The sequence below is a fragment of the Trichoplusia ni genome, chromosome 19 (assembly GCF_003590095.1).
Source record: "Trichoplusia ni isolate ovarian cell line Hi5 chromosome 19, tn1, whole genome shotgun sequence".
NCBI classification, from domain to species: Eukaryota; Metazoa; Arthropoda; class Insecta; order Lepidoptera; family Noctuidae; genus Trichoplusia; species Trichoplusia ni.
In genome coordinates, this window is record NC_039496.1 from 7313047 (window position 1) to 7334083 (window position 21037).

Below are 21037 nucleotides of genomic sequence, written 5' to 3' on the forward strand. Positions count from 1 at the left end.
TGACTGATTTTTTGACAGATGACGTATGGAAGTTAAGTTATTCGTTTTTCTGTCTCTGTTCCACTTACTACTATCGTATACTTTGCTTTCACATTATATTAATTGACGTTTTAGTTAGAAATAACGAAATAACATAGTTTGCTGAAAGTAAGGATAAATAAATGAGATTTTAATAATAATGAACTCGTACGTGGGTTTCGTCTTTTTATAAAATTGTGTGCTAGGCTATAATGTGTTTGTAAAGTACTACAACAGAAACTAGTGACCCGTTATAGTAGTTACCGTTAAGTGTTATTTATGAATGTAACCATCTTCAATAGAGTCAACAACCAGGTAAGTTTACTTGTAAACACTTCTATAACATATTTTTTGGTATGAAGTATTCACACCTCTCTCTAATCCTTATTTTGGAATCTTTGTTTCTCCATAGCATTTTAATTTCCTACTGAAAGTTTCTGATTATCTTTTTGATTAAATAGAGAAACTTTTAGCTATTCATCATGAGACTAGGAAGTATTTACAAACTCTTTCACGATCTGCAAATATTTTGCTATTACAATCTTTCAAATTAACAACAATTATAGTTAAAGCATAAATATTTATAGTTGATGTAGAGAGGTTTATCAACATAGGACTTGTTGTATATCATACTTTGTTTGTGACACTCTTGTTGTTTCTGCAGGTAAAAAACAGATCTCATTACTGGGTGTCAATTTTAAAAATTAGTGGGAGCCAATTTAATGGATTATAGGTTTTTTGATATTATTTAGAGCAGATTTTAAGAGTGAATTCAGTTAATATGTTGCATGTTTAGAAACATAATTGCTTTCTTCGTGTTTACTGTAGAGCCAGTTTGACCAGATATGTAAGGATAATAGTGAAGAGTTAAGGAAACATGGGAAAATATCTTGTGAATACTTTTTATTCTTGTGTTGGTGGCCTGCCTTTAATATAGCCAAATAAATTTCTATAAACTAGATACTTTCAAGTACTTTTTCTGTGTGTCATCTATGTTTATATCACTATCAGGTTTGATTAATCCATGCTATCTAAGCATATATTATTCATAAAATTGCATTTGGTGTAAAAGTGCTTCAAACTTATGATGTATTAAATTAAATTTTATTTTAAAATGTTCTTCTAATTCAGTAGAAATACATATTTAGCTGTGAGGAACAAATTTCATATATTTTATATACATAGTGACCACACTACTTAGATTACTCTTTATTATAACTTTGAGTGGTATAATTATTGTTTGTATCATTTTATTTCAATAAGTACCTAATAATTGCTTTCACAGAGCAAAGACAGTGGCGGCATGTATTCAGAATGGAGTTCATTGCCGCTGGAGGGCGGGGGGCGCGGCGTGCTGGGCGCGGTCGGCGGCCGCGACGTCGTGCTCGCTGTCGTCAAACAGCTAGCCTCGCACGAGCCCAGCCCGCTTACTACTGATGCTGAGGTTTGTCGTAATTATGTATAATGAATACAGAAGTTAGGAATTGAATATACTTACCAGAAATAAGATGTAGGTATTTAAAAGTGGTATCTTGGATAGTATTGGGTTAATATGATGTAGCTTAGTTTACTTGAACTATTTAGATCAGGAGCACTTAAGACACAAGACACATCATAATATATGTTGATGATAATATACCATCAATATTTTTCTAAGCAGTACTGAGTAATATGTTTGTAATGTTTGTGTGAAGGTGGAGTGGGTGCTGGAGGTGATCCGCTTCGGTCTGTCGCTGCCGCTGCAGGAGCACGAGGCCCTGCGCGACTGCGTGCGCGTGTGCTGCGCGTGGCTGGCGCCGCTGCTGCCGCCCGCGCCGCCCGCCATGCCGCCGCCGCCCGCGCTGCCGCCGCCCGTCGCCGCCGCGCCGCACAAGTACGCGCGCCGGATACTCAGACACCTGCAGAACCTCTTCGTGCCCAGGCCTAATGAGAGTGAGTCTACTTACTACATCCTAGCTACGTCTTTGATGCACTTGTCGTTTGTATATATGCATATGTTATTTTCGGTATGCTATGTGAAATATATCTCTTTTGCAAGCACTCGCATTCATATATCAAATGGATATTGGTAAGTTTCCAAATTAAAGTAAAATTAAGATAAGCTAGAATTTTGAATACACAATTTAATAAAGAATATCTGTAGAGCTCAAGAGTGTTAGTTATGATTAGATAATTACTGCCCCTCATCTCTTATCGATCATATTGGCCAATATCACCATTTCTGCCTGATCGGATTATGATTAACTCTATGTGCACACCCAAAAGGGCACTCAAATACGTAGGTACATATGTATGTTTAATATCTATTGAGGGAACCGCAATAAAGATATGATATAATGTTGTGCGGCGGTGTCCAGGCGTGGACCTGATGAGCAAGCAGGCGGTGTTGTGCCACCGCGTGCTGCGGCTGTCGCGCGCGCTGGCGGCGGGCGGCGCGCTGGGCGGGCGCGAGTGGCGCGCGCTGCTGCTGCTGGTGCTGGCGGCCGCGTCCGCGCTGCTGTCGCCGCCCGCGCCGCACCACTCCGCCGCCGACCAGCTCTGCGAGCGGGTGCTCTGCGTGCTCTTCGAGGTCTGGATACTCGCCTGCCACAGGTATGCAACAATGTCACCAGGAATGACAACCCCGCCCATGGAAGATGAATTATGGGCCAATATCCATGCATGAAAAAGCAAAGTAATTACAAAAAAAAATACGTGATAAATTCTACATGCGTTCCACAGTGCGTAAGTGGGCAACTAGGATAATTATGTACGGGTGATATCAAAAACAGATGGTTACCTTCCGATAAGATCATATTTCAAAACAATCGAAATAAACAGTTTACAAACGTGATTTGAATAAATCTAGAAATATATGTTGTACGGCAACATATTTCACTCTAATGTTAAAAAGATGAATATTTGTTTGCATGTTTGATACCTTCCCACGCTAGCCTGGGCTGGATCCGGGAGGAAGCTGATATTCTGGATTAAAATAAATCTTTTATCAACTTAGTTCATTCCAGACAACAGAATTTAATCTCTTCTTCCGCACTTTAGAGTTTAACCCTTCTGTCGCATGGGGTTCTCAAACATACAACTCATACAAGTCACATGCACAATGACACCCAGACTCAGGATACGCATTCACGGATCACGCCAACATTTTTCCGATGTGGGGACTTCAACCATTCGGCTATCCGCGCAGTCGATATTGAGTACAGTATGTATGAGTCCAGATGTTTCCCCGCGCCGCCGCTGTGGCGCACGCTGCGCGAGCAGTGCATCCGCTGGCGCCACCGCGCGCCGCTCACCGAGCAGTGGACGCGCGCCTCGCTCTGCCTCACCGCCAGGCTGCTCAAGCACATGTACGGGCCGCTCTTCCCCGTTATGCCAATCAGTAAGTAGGATTCATTACGTTAATATGCCTTAAAACCAATTTTTCTTACAGTTCAAGTAAAGAAACGAAACGTGCAAAGAGAAAGAAATGTATTCATACTAATTAAAACTTAAAAATTCTGCACATGCCTTAAATATTTCAAAATATTTACGCGTCAATATGTCTTACACAATGCCAATAAACAATCAACAACCCAGTTTAACGTACATTGCTGTTTAAAAACTAAGGTATCATCAATGATAACTGACATTATCCGCAATGTATAACATTCAGGCGAGGAAGACGCGAACCTCATCCCGGCGGACATGAGCGCGGAGGCGGTCATGCAGAGCTGGTACCGCATCCTGCACACCATCGGGAACCCCGTCGACCTCTGCCGGCCGCACGTCATCAGTCAGACGCCTGATTTCTTGCAGGTAACATTAAAAAAAATACTCACTTACTGTAAACAGTAGTGGTGAAGTAAAAAACAACTTTATCGTAATGGAGTCAGGTCGATTTCGCTTTTTTTATTATTGTTATAATTTCGGGGAATGGGATTCATTGGGGAATTATTATTCTATCAAATATTGAATTATTTTATTGAGATTAGACTTGAACGAGTCTCGTATAGTTCACATCAATGCAAAAAATCAAACTATCGAAACACTTATTACAGTGCCATCAGCATCATCACATATAATCTGGATTGACCCTACATTGGGTAGATACCTTCCCAATTTTCTATCAGTTTTTACTTGAACACAAAACATTAAATAAACCCCCTACAGTACTCGATAACACAAGAGGAAGGTTCTCGCGACCCGAGCCAGCATCCCTGCCTGCAGGCCTTGCCGTCCATCTTCCACAAGGCCATGAAGGGCATCGCCGCACACGTCGACGCCTTCCTCGGTACGTACGCAGTAGTCGTAGTGGTGTGATGGGCGTGGCTTATCTAACACTTTACTTACATGACATGTGATCTTTAAAGACTGTTTTTTTATTATTATTTATTCATTTGTTAGTTTCTAAGGCACATTGTACAATATTTAATTCAGGAAAATATCCAACAAAAACAGTCAAAAACAAAAATCTTGCAGCAAATTTGCTTGTAAATTTACTTGCAGTATCTTATTAAAAAGACATATTATTATGTCTGTCTAGTTAACCTTAGCTATAGAAATATATTTATTCCGCGACGTAAATAAGACTTTATGTAATGTAATGCGTTTAAGAATTTTGAAGATATTGATTTGCTATGTTTCTGTTCTTATACTAAACTTACTTAACTAAACATTTCCTAAATAGATAGTCTTTTGCTAAAGTAGTCGCAAATATTAAAAATGATTCCGCGTGATACTGCGATATTAAAGGATGTTAAAATATTTTCCAACTTATATTTAATCTTTAATAGATCACATGCATGCCATTTGATAGTATAATTATCAGCAATGAACTTGACATGGGCTGATTATCATTTGTCAAGAATTTTGCTGATAAATAATACAAAGATTTTTCATTGATTGTTTTAGTTACACCTTGGTTTATGCTCTTCTTTAGAGATTACAATTTTGCACTTAAGCCTTGTAGGCACTGTTGACAATACCCTGCTTTTAGGCCGTTATATGAAGTTTAATATGTGTACGATTTTAAACTTACTTTCAATGCCAAGTAATAGTCTAAATGATTTGAGTTACTAGTAATCTGTGCCCAAAAGCAGTCTGGTTGAGTTATACACGGGGAAGCGTTGAGTTCAGGGTGATTGTTTCTCTTCACACGTTTGAAATGACGCTTATTGAGATTTTGCTTTAAACTTTTATTCTCTTGATAGCTTCCAAATTGCCCGGAACTGATTACTTCGGATTTGCCTATGCCATTTTAACTTGATCACTTAATAAGTAATCTTAATCTTTTCCCACGTATTTTTTATTCAGTATAAAGGCGACATGAAGTTACAAAGTTTATAAATAATAAAAGACATTCATATCTATAATAATATTATACACGAATACTTGAGTACACCCTTGCCTAGTCCACGAAAAAGTAATCGATGACAGTGCTTTAAAAAACATAATTAATAGTACGTTTTCTAGCACTCCATTCGATTGCTATTCCGTTTTCTTATCTATCGGGATGATTCAGTAATCGAATAAATTAATTCGATACTATTTCATAAAAGTATAGACTTGAGGTCATCCAGTGACTTCCTTGTAAATTGAGTAATTATCGATGGTATAGCGATATCGAATCAAGTTTAATCGATAAGTTGTGCAAGGTATGACTAGTGTACCATAGTAGTATTGGCTTGTGGGTTGGGGGTCAGGGCGCGGCAGCGAGCGCTGGTGGGCGCGGGACGGGGGCGCGGGGGGCGCGGGCGGCGGCGCGGGCGCGGCCGAGGGCGCGGACGACGCCGAGCTCACGCCGCCCGCGCACCGCCGCCTCGCCAAGTCCTTCAGCGTGTCCGCCGCCAGGCCGCGCGACAAGCTGCCTGAACGAAGTAAGACGCACACAGGAACACCATATCTAAACCAAATGATAAATTGTATTTGTCGAGTACCAACATTAGTTAAAAATCGAATTGTGGTACAAATATTCATTTTTTTCCTTTTTTGACATCCTCGCCATTTTATTGACCCACTAACTATTCCAAAGAGCGTTAAAGTATTTTTACTTTAACGCTTTCGTCTTTACTCGTTTCATGTGCTCCTCTCGGATTGTTCAATCTATACATTGAAAATAATAAAACTTATTTGGATTAAATATTGTGTGACCTATCGTAGTTCTTATTAATTTGAATGTTTATGTTTGTATTTTAGTTTTGTATTGTGTCTGTTAAATACAAAGATGTAGATACATGTAAGTATTAGTGTAGATTCAGCACTTGTGAAATTTTAGCACTTTTTATTTGGTGTGTTTTGTTATTTTTGCCTGTGTGAAGTTTGGTGATTTCTATTGCTTTTTTCTTTAGTTTTTTTATTCACTTTATATATGAATTGTTGTACATTCGGCTGTTGCCAATTTGATATTCTCATTTATTTGGTGCACTTTTGTTTTTATAGTGAACGTACTTAGACTTGTAGTAAACGTATTGTTCAATACATGTTTAATGTTCTATTGTATATATATTTGTCTATAGTTTTCTTATATACGTTATACATACAGGTACCCCGCGAACCTCGTTGATCGGTCTGACCAGCAGTCGACCGCCCAGTGTCGTACCCACGACTCCACCCAACTCTATTTCATCGCAAGGTATTCGAATTGTAGAAAAAACTTTTTAAATTAAAGCGTTTAAATTAAAATTAAAAAAAAAACAACTAGTTTCACATTGTTTTCTGGCAGATCACATTTAAACTCGTTCCTTTATATTCAGTAGGTGAGTCTGAGAAGCCGCCGTTGACTCCGCTTCGCCCGAAGGTGAACTCTATCCTACATTTGTTCGGCGAGTGGCTATTTGAGGCCGCTCTCATCGGCACTACGCCCGCCTATACTAACCAACGTGAGTATTGAACATTATTTATAAGTATGTAATATGTAAGTAGTGTTGTTGCCAGTTTTCCTAAGATCTTTTAGGAGTAGGTATAACGTCATGAGACAGATAAGCCGTAAAGCAAAATAAAATTTTGTAGAAAAGAAATGCTGCTTAACTAAGGTTGTACTGAATGTTATTCTTAATTTAAAAACCATTTTTTAAGAAGAATTATGGGAGCTTTATGTGTTTTTATTATTTGATTGAAAAAAATATAATTTCTTTTAGAACGTGCGGAGGGCACGCCGCCGCCGCCATCGCTGTCAGATTCCACGTTCAAACTGAACATGCTTAGCTATCAGCCAGGTAAGTGTTCAATTTATTGTCTTATATTTTTTTGATGGAGATTAATGTCGAAAATTAAAAAAGGCGCATTGATATACTGTATATGCTTGTACCCATCCACGTCCTCAACTCCAGGTAATTGAATCACTATAGCAAATTAGACAACGAGTTAAAAAAAAATATAATTTTAATTATTTTCACCAGAATCAAATTTATTTAAAATGAAAATATTTACACTTAATGAATGCATTTCCTAACAATAAGGTACAAAATTTGTTTCGACGCAGCTCGCTAATAATATTAAGCGTCTATAAAAACGTAATAGGGTACAATTGAGTCCTCCCTTGGGGGAACGAGAGTCTATGAGGATTCCCCCGCCGTACCAAAAAAGAGGGTAAAAATGTGTTGTTGACTGCGCCCAGGTCGCGCAGAAGCGCTGGGCACGCTGTGCCGCGTGTTGTGCAGCAAGCAGTGCCGCGAGGAGGTGCTGGCGCCCTACCTGGCGCGCTGCTACGCGGCCCTGGCGCGCGGGCTGCGCGACCCCGCCACCGCCGCCGCCGTCGTGCTCAACGCGCCGGACCTCTTCCGGTACGTTAGCAGACTAGATAAGTCTTCGAAAGGATCGAAACGTTTGAAACGCGACTATGGAGAAAAAATATTTACAATCAAAATAGTTTTATAAATTGAATTGAATTGTTCGAGTGAAACAATGTGTTCGGTTTTCAATAAAGATATTACAAAACGACCAAAGTAATTTTAAGTAATTTTCAGTTTTCTTTTGTATGATGACACATAGTTCAAGAATTACTATAAATCTGTTCATTTCCTTAGATTGGATCTAGACGGCGTTTTAGTCTTGGTACCAGACTTCGTGACAGCTTTAGACCAGATTTTATCAGAGAGAGAACCAAAACTAGAATGCGGGTCCATAGACAAGAGAGAATTACGAAAAGCGGCCATTAGTGCTCTACTATCATTGGTCGCCTTCCCTTACCATTATAAGGGACTGCCAGTTCCTGAGTTCCCTGGGTGCAACGAATAGTAAGTGAACAATATTTATTATTTAAGTTTCAAACCACAATTGTAAGTTGTCAAACAAGAATGAACCTTAAACAAACTAAGCTTCAATTCTCATTGCAGCGCTGGCATGACGCTCGGTGACTATACTCGCGGTAAAATATCCTTGATATGCGTGTCTGCGGTACAAGTGGAGACTACAGACGCTCTGGCCGTGCCGTTACTGAGCGCGTTGTACCTGTGCGTGCGGCATAACGCGTATGTAGGCCCGGGGAAGGCCCACAGCGCCCCCCCGGGGTCCACCATGTCACATAGCACGGATTATAAAGGTAACTTTTTACCCGTTCAGCTATTTATACAGATTTTCTTAAATAAGGCTTTACCACGACCTCGTGATACACTTTCTGGAATCTCGATTTTAATTTGAGTGTAAACCATTGCGCGCTAAATACAACATTTTAGATCGGACTAATTATAAAGTACTCACAGCAAGCAGTGTACTCACAAATGTTGAGTGAACAGGGATTTGTGAGCGCATGGTAAAGCCTTAATTAAACGCTAGCCTAAGTATTGACCATTCATTGGCTATTTGAATAAACATTGTCCATGGTTTACTATGAAGTTGTCCATTAACGAATGAGGAGCATACAATCATTTCGTAGAATCATTAACTTAACAGTTCAGAGAGTATCACCTCATAAACTAATATTATGTTGTGCCGTTGTGAAAGGGAGACGCCACTTCTCATGTAGTGCGCTGTCACACTCACTCTTCCACAACTGTATTAATATTGCTCTAAGTCGTTTTGACCGCCCCTGTTAATGCTTTTTGGTATATAAACTCCTTCACTACACCCTTCATAATATCTGATTATATGTCCCTCATTATATTTTGTTCGACACCATGACAGTTGACTATCACTAGTATTCGAAGCTTCGTGACGTGACGCTAACCCACTGCCATCACAAACACTTATAAAAGTTCACACATACACGCTACATTTATTTTGCTACGCCAGAAATGCTGTAACCTTATTTAGAGAGCAAGTCTCAAAATTAAATATTTTACATAAAAAATTAACCTTACTGGTTAATCTAGACACTTTTTTATTTAATATCGGAAGTAGAAAACACCCAAACACAATTTATTGGTGCGGAAAATATTGTATTTAATAATTAGCTGTATTTAAAAAAAACAACACTTTTAAGAACTTTAACTAACAAGTGATAGCCAACACTAACATGATAGCGAAAATAACGAATAGGAAAGAGGCAACAAAAAACAGGATAATAGCAATAACCAAAAGGATATACTGAAGGATAATAACCTGAACAAACGAGATAGTATATACAATAGTATAGTTACTGGCACGGATCTTGAGCTCTGACCTTCACCTGCGCAGAAGTGATTTTTGGGTCCCTTTTGCGGTATGAAGTGAGGCACGGGGTAGACTAAAGTGCACTGATTGGCCCGCAGCGCATCGCGTCATAGTCGTCATGAGTGATTTGTTCTTTAATGCAGTTGCATACACCAAAAGACGACGAGTATGCACAATTGATTGGCGTTTTATATTACGATGCGCAAAGCGATCCCCACTCTTCCGCCGAGCGCTCAAGATCCGTGCCGGTAACTATATGATGATGTAACCGCGTGCGCCGCTGTGCGGGTGTTGTAGCGCGGTCGGACAGCGGCAGCGCCGAGGGGAGCGCCGAGGGGCACTCGCTCGACGACTTCGCGGCTGACGTTAGGGAGCTAGACCCATCCTCGCCTGTTTTCGGTAATTACACACGTTTTTATTTGCTGTACAAAGGGGCAACGTATTGGTTATAATAGTGTTCTAAGACATAGCTCCTAGAAATAGTGACATAGCGCCCAGATCTGTATGTGTATCACTTATGTTTAACAAATAAAATATATGTTTCTAATATTTAAATAAACAGTTTCCTCGGTATATTCATCCGACTAGTTTCGGACGCTGATTTGGTCCGAAACTAGTCGGGCAATTCCAATAAATACGCATAATGAGTAAAAAGTTGCAAAGTTTTCTTTTCCGGCTGTATTTAATTACCGTCAATTAATTGAAACGTTGTTTTGGGAGGTATATGCTATGTTATAAGATAGCACTTTGTTATTATTATGTCTATACATTGCCCACTTTGTAAGAACACTGTAAGTCTAAAACATTTGATATTTCTTCAAGAAAGTAACAGGTTTTTATTTAATGCGAGCAATGGTGAGTATAAGGATTAGAAATCTTGCAGTGTTCACATCAATGCTTGGTTGTTTATATCTCTCAATGTTTGCTTGCAGTTTTGTTTGTCGTAATTTTTCATTTCATTTCATTTTGATCACTATTCTTTTATTAATGAGATAATTACTTTAACTTTTTAGCCGAAACACAGAAAAGAAGTATGTTGATTTACTGTTACATTTCCTCTGTCTGAAAATTAGTTCCTTCTTAATTCTTTGATTGTTTTTTGCAACCTTCCTTTTTCTTTTACTTTAGACAAGTTACAAACTGCCGTTATTAATGTTTTGCCATCGTACTGATGGCTAAAGAGCTATATCCATGTTGTATGTAGCTCCATACATTTGTGTTCTATCTAGCAAGTGTGAGTTATACCAGGTGCTGCGCTGGTGGTGCGAGCTACTTACCTCGTGTGTCACCGGCTCATATCCTCGTGGAAGGGAGATTTGCAGGTCTCACTGGCAGCCTTGGAACTGCTGTCAGGACTTGCCAAGCTACATTCTTCGAAGCCAGGTACGATACTTAAGTATTTTTATACATAAATAATGAATCGATTTGTTAGTTAGCTTGGATGTATGTGTGTCTATAATCTATATGTTAATGATATGAATGAAAAATCCTCCTCTATCTTTTTAATTTCTATGTTTTCTAATTCCTATACTTTATTGTGATGTCCACAAATGTGTGTTTAATGTATTATATTGTGTTTTGCATGCAAACTAGAATTTATTATCGGTAAGTCCTTGTATGAGTTTTTGTGGTTGATCTATTCTAGATATTTTCCATACTTGTCATGTTTAAATACACCGAAAATTTCCGAACCAAATGAAAGCGATGTGTCGTGGGTTAGATCCCCGCATAGGACAAGCGTTTGTGTAATACATAAATGCTTGTTCTGATTCTAGGTGCCTTTGTGCAAGTGACTTTAATGCCCTACAACACAAGTATTACATTTTTAAAGCGGGGTTCCTTAAAAAAAGTAGAAACAAGAGTATTTCTCTATTTTATTTTTTTAACTCATATCTATAACCCTCTTCATATTGAACCTATTAAAGTAATACCTAACCTCTATTTCGACTGCAGAGGCTATAGAACGCAAGCGCGCGGTGCGTTGGATCTGCGACTACATCACAGTGCAGTGCAGCCGGCCCCCGCAGGCGCACTCGCGCGACCTGCACTCGTGCGTGGTGGCCGCCTACTCGTGCCTGGCCGCCTGGCTGTGCCCCGCGCTGCTGGCCGACTCCGACTGCATCGCCACGCTGTTGGAGGTCGTCGAGCTTGGTATCTCCGGCAGCAAGAGTCAAGGTTAATTCTTACTTATATTACTGATTTATTTTTAAATGAGCTTGAAGATTTTTGTTTGAAGAACCTGAAAAGCTTAGATGCAATACAATATTTTTATTTTGATTCATCATCATTATCTCAGCCTTTAGCTTTTCACTGTTGGACATAGGCCTCGTCGTTCGTTCTCCAGCCCGACCTGTTCATTGCTACCTGCATCCATGATTTTGATTATAGAAAATTTTTTCAAATGATTTGCTGAATTTTCAAAGAAACTGAAAAAGGCCTTGATGTAATAAAACATTTTTGTTATTTATTTTGTACATGTTTTTTTCTGACTACTTGAGCTGATCCCATTTTGATCTCAATAATAAATTACTAATTTTGTTGTATCGATATTACCTGTAGTCGTACACAGGACGGTCTTGTACAAATTATCTTTTATTTACAGGGAAACCCGGTGAACCACCAAAAATGAAGGATGAGAAAGAACTGAAGCCTGTCTCCATGAGAGTTCGCGATGCTGCTGAATCGTTACTAATGTTGATTTTGGAACAGGTATCAAAAATACTAAAGCTTTTTTCCATAAAAGGTAACTTTAAAACAGAAATTGACTTGATTCTTTTGTCTCAGCAAATTGGTAACGGTGGTCACGGATCGTCATGGTGTCGTTTGGATGAGCGCTGGCTGGCGGCGCTCGGGCACGGCCAACTTCGGCACTTCGTAGCAGACGGCAATATATTGCTGTCTCTGCTTGAAGAACCGCTTAGCAACAGCCAGGAGCCACAACCTACTCTTATAGGTAAGTAAAGATGAAAAAGCGAAAGGTTTTCCTAGGATATCGCTAAGAAGTCATTTAGTTTGTGTATTCAGCGAGTGGAACAGAGACGTGAAGTTTTGTGTCATGAAATATTATTTTTGTTTGTGAACGTAACTTTATAATACCGTGTTATATACGGGGATATTTTGATATTAATTAGTATATTCCTCCTCTTTCCTTATTTTTCCTGTGCCCGACAGTAATAAGTAATAAATTGACCACCTATGTAAAATTATGGTATGAACCGAATCGACATAAGTCTCATATAAAGCACCTTTAAATGCGCCGCCGCTTTCCACCCCCCTAATTTTTACCCCCACCACTCTAGCCTACTCTGCCAGCAGCCCGCTGACGTGGTACTGTATCGTATAGCTTGATGTGTGTGGTGTGCCTGTGCAGTGATAATCCGCTGCGGCTGGGGCCGCTACGCGTGGTCGCTGAGCAGCCGCGGCGCGGCGCGCTCGGCCACGCGCGGCTGCGGCGGCGCCTGCGCGCGCCCCGTGGACATGCGCGACCCGCGCCCCGCGCAGCCGCCCGTCTGCCGCCCGCTGCCGCCCGCGCCGCCCTGCGCGCTGTGCGTACATACACACAACAACACTTAACAACATAACACGAAATACTAATATAAGTTTACTACTAACTGCAAATAACATTCATCTTCAAAAAGTGACGGGACTTTAACTTGCCATTGTAATATAATAAGCGATCTAATACCGTTCGCTCTCGGAGATGTTCAAATTGTCTTCAAGTTACATTTATTTTAGCCACGCGTTAGCTTTTATAAATTTTATGTTAATCCAAGAATTTCCAAAATTACCTGTTTCAATTTTAAAGGAAAATAAAATCATAATTTTTGCTTACTTTGCCTCAGTGATTCGGCATTCCCGACTCTGGAATCTGTAGTGCGTCAACTGAACGACCCCGAAGCTCCAACACTTTTCAAACTATTGGAACAGCAAGCAGCCATTGAAAAGCGGGTGCGGGAGAGTGAAGATAATGTCGTATGTATTATTCGAATAAAAACATTGTATGAATTATTCAACAATTATTATAATTGGAAAATAAATCCTTTATTTTTTGGTCACAGGTACCTGAAGAGTACGTTCCTCCAGAGCCAGTCACAGAATTCCAGACTGCGAGACTTTTCCTCTCACATTTTGGTTACTTGAACATAGGAGGCGATAAAAAGGTAATTTTCTCCTGACACAATAAGCTTCTCATTCCTCTACCAACTACTAGTTAAAGTAAAACTTGGCGTTGTGAAACCAGACAGTGCACTTCACGTGGTAGAAGGTGGTCTCTATCGAAAATGAGAGATCGCATTACACGGTGGAGAATGCTGACCTTCTTTTAAAACTGAAAGTCTTACTTTTACGGTATGTTCCAAGAGCCCAGCTAAACATAAAGCTAAAAATCAAAATTAAAGCCTTCTGAAGAGATACGTTTATCCGAAACGTGCACGTGTCTACTATGTTGTACACCCAGGGCGCGGCGGGTCGCCTGGTGGCGCTGGAGTCGTCCCGCGCGGGGTTCGCGGCGGCGCTGCGGCGCGTGGACGCGTGCGGCGCGCGCGCCCCCACCACCGTGCACGTGTTCTGCGCGCGCGCGGGGCAGCTGCGCGCCAGCGACATAGTGGCCAACGCGGCCAGTCTCAGCACTGTGCCGCCCGCCTTTGTCAGGATGCTGCGCGGGTGAGACTGTTGTGACATCAATTATTAATACTGTTCGATACCCACCCAGGACAAATGTTTGTGTGATGAGCACGATTATTTGTTCTGTATCTGGGTGTCAATTATGTAATATGAGTGTATATAGAAATATTTAAGTAGGTCTGCCAGTTGCCTAGTACTCATGATAGAAGCTTTGCTTTGTTTGAGACTAGATGTCGTTGTGTGAAAATAAAGTAATTGAACGATCACTAGCCTGTTTAAGGTTTTGAGTTTGTGGAGGTAAATCTGGAAGCTGAGTCCGTACCAAATCCTTTAACTCTCGACACTCCTATGGACAACAGTTTACAAAACTCACTTATATCTTCACCAACAACCACTGTTGTATCCAGGCTAGGCACCCCTGTGTCAGTCCGCGGGCATCCCGGCTGGACGGGTCACGTGGACACGAGCTACGACGCCCGCACGCCGCCGCAGACCACGCAGAGAGAACCCGCGCCTGCTATGTACGATGCAAGGGAACAGGTACGGATAACATCATCGTACCAGTGTTAAAGAACCTACAATTTGAATTTTGTGTCTACGGTAAAATCCTTTTGAACTTCGTTAGCCCCGAAGAAGGCGAAACTGTATGGGACATGGAAGTGTTGGCTTAGGAGACGCTTTACATGCGGCGGCTGTTTGAAGAGAATACGAATAATGTCAAATTTAATCTTATTTCCTTTCGCTGGATCTGAATCGGGGCCCTCGTTACAAAAAGTGATAATTATGTTGGACAGGTCCTCTATTGGTCGGACTCTACGAACGAGATCGCGTTCGTGGTGCCCTCTGGCCGCGAAGTGTCGGAAAGCGAAGACCGGCAGAACGATAGTATGAAGTCTGATGTCGACGGATCCTGCTTGTCAAACAGGTTAGTTTTGGTATATTGCTCTTGTATGTAATGAAATGAAATGAGCATGTAGGTCTTTCTTTTGTGATTCCAAGTTCTCTTTAATGGAGCGAAAAGGACATAATCTTGAGTAGTCACTTCTAGCTTCTGGCGGAGGATTTGATCGTTTTGCTTTTCGATATTCATTCTTTTCTAATTATTATATGCCATTAGTTTCTAGACAGAAGGACCGCATTTCAACTGCAATTCATCTGTAAATTTGAATGCAGTTGACAGCCTCAAAAGTTTCGTACAATCTTTTTTTTTCAAATCTCTTAATTACCAAATGTTTCAAAAATACTATCAAAAACATGAAAAAAAGCTAATTTTATTTAAGAAAATATTTATTGATTCACATTCTTTGCACATAATCCTATTTCCCCAAAAGCTCTGAGAAGGCAGCGGGGTCGTGTTGGGACGTGTCCAGCGGCAGTTCGGGCGCGGCGTCTTACGAGCGGAGTGTTAGCGAGTCGGAGCGCGCGAGCGGCGACCGAGCCACCGGCAAGCTGAGCGACAAACTGAGGGCGCTGTCTCTCGACCTGGACAAGCAGCCACAGTCGCAACTTACTGGTAAGTGTTCCATTTATGCCTGAGTTATTACTTTTATTACAAGTTTTAATTAGTATTTAAAGTCGACTTCATTTTAGGTTTATTTCGCAAGGTTTAGGTTAGGATATGCAATATTTGGTTTCCAACATGTTTTTTTTACGATACGTTCCGTAGATATCAAGTACGTTAAACTTTTCTTGTAACTTTAATTTCTGATTTAGTCGTTTAAGATTTAGTGTTCTAAGGACTGAAGTTAATATAACCTTTTTATATTGTTTTCTTTTAGGTAGCGGAAGACGTAACAGAGATTTCACGACGAAAATTCTTATCATTTGGTTGGAGGACTTTGAAGATCATCTCAACTTACCAATTGGTAAGTAATCGACCGGTTGACCGCATCAGTGTTTGGGAAAACGGGAGGGGATTGCATTTTTTTGCCTCAGGAAGGTGCCTAGAAGAGTCGAGAGGATTGAGGTTTTCTAACCGCAAAAGGCAAGGGGGGCGAGAGGGGGAGTGTCTTGTCCTTAATTTTTCTTGATGATCTGAATAATCGTGTTTTGTTTAAGATGACTTACTGTCGTACTGCGAGACGGGCTTGCCGTGGCGGCGGCACGAGGTGGTGACGCTGTGCGTGAGCGCGCGACGATGTGGACTCGTGAGAGTAGCGAGCGCGGCGCCCGGCGGAGTGCTGGCGGCGGGCGCGCTGCTGGCGCCGCGCCTGCTGCCCGACTGTCTGCGCCGCGCCGCGCTCGACGCCGCGCGCCGCACCCGCCTCCACACCGACCTGTGAGTACTGCACACACCACCTGCGGAGTGCTGGCGGCGGGCGCGCTGCTGGCGCCGCGCCTGCTGCCCGACTGTCTGCGCCGCGCCGCGCTCGACGCCGCGCGCCGCACCCGCCTCCACACCGACCTGTGAGTACTGCACACACCACCTGCGGAGTGCTGGCGGCGGGCGCGCTGCTGGCGCCGCGCCTGCTGCCCGACTGTCTGCGCCGCGCCGCGCTCGACGCCGCGCGCCGCACCCGCCTCCACACCGACCTGTGAGTACTGCACACACCACCTGCGGAGTGCTGGCGGCGGGCGCGCTGCTGGCGCCGCGCCTGCTGCCCGACTGTCTGCGCCGCGCCGCGCTCGACGCCGCGCGCCGCACCCGCCTCCACACCGACCTGTGAGTACTGCACACACCACCTGCGGAGTGCTGGCGGCGGGCGCGCTGCTGGCGCCGCGCCTGCTGCCCGACTGTCTGCGCCGCGCCGCGCTCGACGCCGCGCGCCGCACCCGCCTCCACACCGACCTGTGAGTACTGCACACACCACCTGCGGAGTGCTGGCGGCGGGCGCGCTGCTGGCGCCGCGCCTGCTGCCCGACTGTCTGCGCCGCGCCGCGCTCGACGCCGCGCGCCGCACCCGCCTCCACACCGACCTGTGAGTACTGCACACACCACCTGCGGAGTGCTGGCGGCGGGCGCGCTGCTGGCGCCGCGCCTGCTGCCCGACTGTCTGCGCCGCGCCGCGCTCGACGCCGCGCGCCGCACCCGCCTCCACACCGACCTGTGAGTACTGCACACACCACCTGCGGAGTGCTGGCGGCGGGCGCGCTGCTGGCGCCGCGCCTGCTGCCCGACTGTCTGCGCCGCGCCGCGCTCGACGCCGCGCGCCGCACCCGCCTCCACACCGACCTGTGAGTACTGCACACACCACCTGCGGAGTGCTGGCGGCGGGCGCGCTGCTGGCGCCGCGCCTGCTGCCCGACTGTCTGCGCCGCGCCGCGCTCGACGCCGCGCGCCGCACCCGCCTCCACACCGACCTGTGAGTACTGCACACACCACCTGCGGAGTGCTGGCGGCGGGCGCGCTGCTGGCGCCGCGCCTGCTGCCCGACTGTCTGCGCCGCGCCGCGCTCGACGCCGCGCGCCGCACCCGCCTCCACACCGACCTGTGAGTACTGCACACACCACCTGCGGAGTGCTGGCGGCGGGCGCGCTGCTGGCGCCGCGCCTGCTGCCCGACTGTCTGCGCCGCGCCGCGCTCGACGCCGCGCGCCGCACCCGCCTCCACACCGACCTGTGAGTACTGCACACACCACCTGCGGAGTGCTGGCGGCGGGCGCGCTGCTGGCGCCGCGCCTGCTGCCCGACTGTCTGCGCCGCGCCGCGCTCGACGCCGCGCGCCGCACCCGCCTCCACACCGACCTGTGAGTACTGCACACACCACCTGCGGAGTGCTGGCGGCGGGCGCGCTGCTGGCGCCGCGCCTGCTGCCCGACTGTCTGCGCCGCGCCGCGCTCGACGCCGCGCGCCGCACCCGCCTCCACACCGACCTGTGAGTACTGCACACACCACCTGCGGAGTGCTGGCGGCGGGCGCGCTGCTGGCGCCGCGCCTGCTGCCCGACTGTCTGCGCCGCGCCGCGCTCGACGCCGCGCGCCGCACCCGCCTCCACACCGACCTGTGAGTACTGCACACACCACCTTTTTTTTTTTTTTTTTTTTTTTGGGCGGGGGAATCCTCATGGACACCCACTCCCTCGGGGGAGGAAATGGGTAGTGTCAGACTTTTACTGACTAAACCTGAACCGCCGTGCTACGTCATCCGCGTTTTTGTGTCGGTGTATGGCAATGCGTTGCAATCCTTCATACACCGACCGCGGGCTTCCACCGGCCAGTAGTGTGGGCCGGTAGGTCACTTTCTTGTGTTGTGTGGAGGCCGAAGTGTAAAGAGCGTCGGCCTCCTCGCCTCATATTGGGACCTCATCCATAGCACCGAATGTGGCCCCCCGCCGTGGGTAATATACTCGGACGACAGACACCCCCGTGCCGTCGCCCAGAACCCTAGTTAGGGCGGGAGAGCGCGCTCATGCGCGGCTCTGCGCCGCCCCACTCGACGTCGGCGTATGGCGGGCGCGCTGGGGTCAGTTTCCCGAACGCGCTCCGCCGCCTCCTTCTGTGACATCACTGTTTCACAGAAGGAGGCCAATGCATCCCACGCCGCCCGGCTGCCGATCGCTGCAGCGATGACAGCCGACAACTCGGCGACGTCCACTCCACCCAGCGCAGACACAAGTTCGGCGCGAGGCTCCGCAAAGACTGGACATGCGGCCAGTGTGTGAAGTGCGGTGTCATCCGCGTCACCGCACTGATGACACACTGTGGTGACCTCCCTTCGGGCCACCCGAAACAGGTAGTGCCCGAAGGCACCGTGTCCGGTCAGCATCTGCGTGAGGCGGTACGTCAAAACACCGTACCGCCTCTCCACCCACTGTTGGAGATGTGGGCGGATTGCCTCCACCGTAGCCCGCCCCGCCGTCGGATTGGCGAGCCTTAGTTCCCAATTTCGGAATACGACGAGGCGGGCTTGTCTGCGCCAGGTCTCACGCTGCCCCGGCGAGGGTTCGATGCCCCGAGACCGGAGCGCAGTGCAGCGGGTGTATAGGTCCGCTAGCACACTCGCATCCAAATCCCAGGGCGGGATTCCCGCCAAGGCGCACGATGCCTCTCGTCCGACGGTGCGGTAGGCCCGGACGATCCTGTTGGTAACCACCCGCTGTGCACCAAGCAGAACCGCCCTGTTCCTAGGCGTTAAACTACCGCACCATATGGGTGCGCCGTACAGGGCCATCGACCTAATGACCCCTGCGTAAAGCCGGCGACACCCAACGTCTGGGCCCCCGACGTTCGGCAGGAGCCTTCCGAGAGCGGCTGCGGCGACTTGGAGCCTTGGTGCCAGCCGCTTAAAATGCTCCCGGAAGCTCATCCGTCCGTCAAGGACCAGGCCGAGATACTTCATCGTGCCCGACAGTGGGATCCTTGCGTCCTCCACTGTCAGGCACGTGTCCATCTGGGGTTGGCTCCGGGGGCCGTGCAACATCAGAGCTTCGGTTTTCCCCAGAGCCACGTCCAAGCCGAGCATCCGGATGCGACCTACAACCACCTGGACGCCGCAGGTCGCACGCCGGATGCATTCCCGGGGGTCAGAACCCGAGGCTAAAATTAGGGTATCGTCCGCGTAGCACTGCACACACCACCTGCGGAGTGCTGGCGCCGCGCCTGCTGCCCGACTGTCTGCGCCGCGCCGCGCTCGACGCCGCGCGCCGCACCCGCCTCCACACCGACCTGTGAGTACTGCACACACTGACAGACGGACTACCTCCACGACTGAGGCGACGGCGTCGAATCTGACACCGGATGCTGTCCCCACAAGGGTGCCATTCGACCTCGCGACTCGCAACGCATTCTCCGCGATTACGCAACAAGGTGTTGTACCAGCACTTCATCGGCAGTTCAATTAGGTGCATGTAATATAGATTTAAACAGGTACCAAAATCAGCAACTATCTCCGATGATATCGCCGTGCTCAAAATATAGATTTACCTGTCTTTCTAAACCCATTGCGATATAGCCAAGATGGTGGCTTCGATACATTCAACTTATTCAAAATATTTTACAGGTATCAGCCGCCTCACGTCCGCCGGCGCCACCTCATTCAAGAGTTAGCACAACAATACAAAAAAGATTTAACTGAACCAGAACTTTTGGAGTCATTGTTCAGAGCACCGTCCTAGACATAACTTTAACTTCTAACATATTCCTTAATATCACAATTTCATCAAACAAGATATTTATATTCCAGCTTTGCATCAAAACTTATTGGCTTTAGATGTCTGCCCAATAATTTAACATTCTTGGTGGGCAAAAATTGGGCTACAAAACCCAAGCGTGGGCCAAACCAGTTTTATAAGCAAACATTATACATGAACATTGTTTGTTGAATATGTATTTGAGTAACTCAAAAGAATTACTCAATGTAATATAATTTTTAACCAATTATCTTAATCTTATTTCTTAAAAAAAAGTAAATACATTTTAGTATATGACCGTGCTTCAATTGTTTTCTTCAGGCATGGTACGGTCCAACCGAATATATATTTTATGCACGCGTAATATAAAATTGTAACGTGCCTACGTATCTTATGATTTTTATTCGAACACGTCACGTTTTAAAATAACTGCGTGAGTCTTATTACACAAAAATAAATTAATTTGTTTTAAATGAGGCGGCATGCAATAGCTCTGCAGTTGTTGAGCTCTCGAATTATTCGATCAATGTATTATTAATTATAATAAACGCTTTTACTGTTATTTATTCATTAAGACTGATGAAATGCATAAACCAATGAATTGTACTCATAAATTATGTTAACATTCCGATTTCTAATGCAGTATTTATTTGCGTAATGTACTTAATTTTATTGTTATATTATAATAAAATGTTATTTTCTTATCAATACTAATGTTTTTTTGTTTTATTTAACAATGAATATACATTTTTTTAGAATTAT

At 45.2% G+C, this 21037-nt stretch overlaps 1 protein-coding gene across 6 annotated transcripts; it reads left to right on the forward strand.

Moving 5' to 3' along the window:
• The first annotated feature begins 14 nt into the window (after positions 1 to 14).
• LOC113503577 (ral GTPase-activating protein subunit beta) lies at positions 15 to 20989 on the forward strand. Of its 6 annotated transcripts, XM_026885613.1 has the most exons (29): positions 20 to 333; positions 1304 to 1462; positions 1713 to 1950; positions 2376 to 2610; positions 3237 to 3397; positions 3671 to 3813; positions 4168 to 4288; positions 5700 to 5873; positions 6539 to 6628; positions 6750 to 6875; positions 7134 to 7211; positions 7613 to 7778; positions 8022 to 8231; positions 8331 to 8536; positions 9874 to 9984; positions 10834 to 10968; positions 11539 to 11760; positions 12188 to 12294; positions 12370 to 12538; positions 12956 to 13130; positions 13428 to 13557; positions 13644 to 13745; positions 14042 to 14247; positions 14616 to 14748; positions 15003 to 15133; positions 15540 to 15721; positions 15987 to 16073; positions 16267 to 16486; positions 20146 to 20989. In XM_026885613.1, exons 1-29 carry the CDS (start codon positions 298 to 300, stop codon positions 20258 to 20260), a joined length of 4368 nt encoding a protein of 1455 aa, XP_026741414.1. In that variant the 5' UTR covers positions 20 to 297; the 3' UTR covers positions 20261 to 20989. The 6 variants fall into 6 exon arrangements, with proteins under 6 accessions (XP_026741412.1, XP_026741411.1, XP_026741413.1 ...); XM_026885611.1 differs by having other exon boundaries at positions 15 to 333; positions 6753 to 6875; positions 12188 to 12538; XM_026885610.1 differs by having other exon boundaries at positions 16 to 333; positions 12188 to 12538.
• The last annotated feature ends 48 nt before the right edge of the window (positions 20990 to 21037 follow it).

What these genes read in the sequence shown, in the direction of transcription:
- LOC113503577 (XM_026885610.1), top strand. Translation starts at nt 298, where the DNA reads ATGAATGTAACCATCTTCAATAGAGTCAACAACCAG. An exon ending in ACATAGCACGGATTATAAAG is followed by an intron (nt 8,537 to 9,873) that starts GTAACTTTTTAC and finishes GCCGCTGTGCGG; the next exon opens with GTGTTGTAGCGCGGTCGGAC. An exon ending in GCCACAGTCGCAACTTACTG is followed by an intron (nt 15,722 to 15,986) that starts GTAAGTGTTCCA and finishes GTTTTCTTTTAG; the next exon opens with GTAGCGGAAGACGTAACAGA.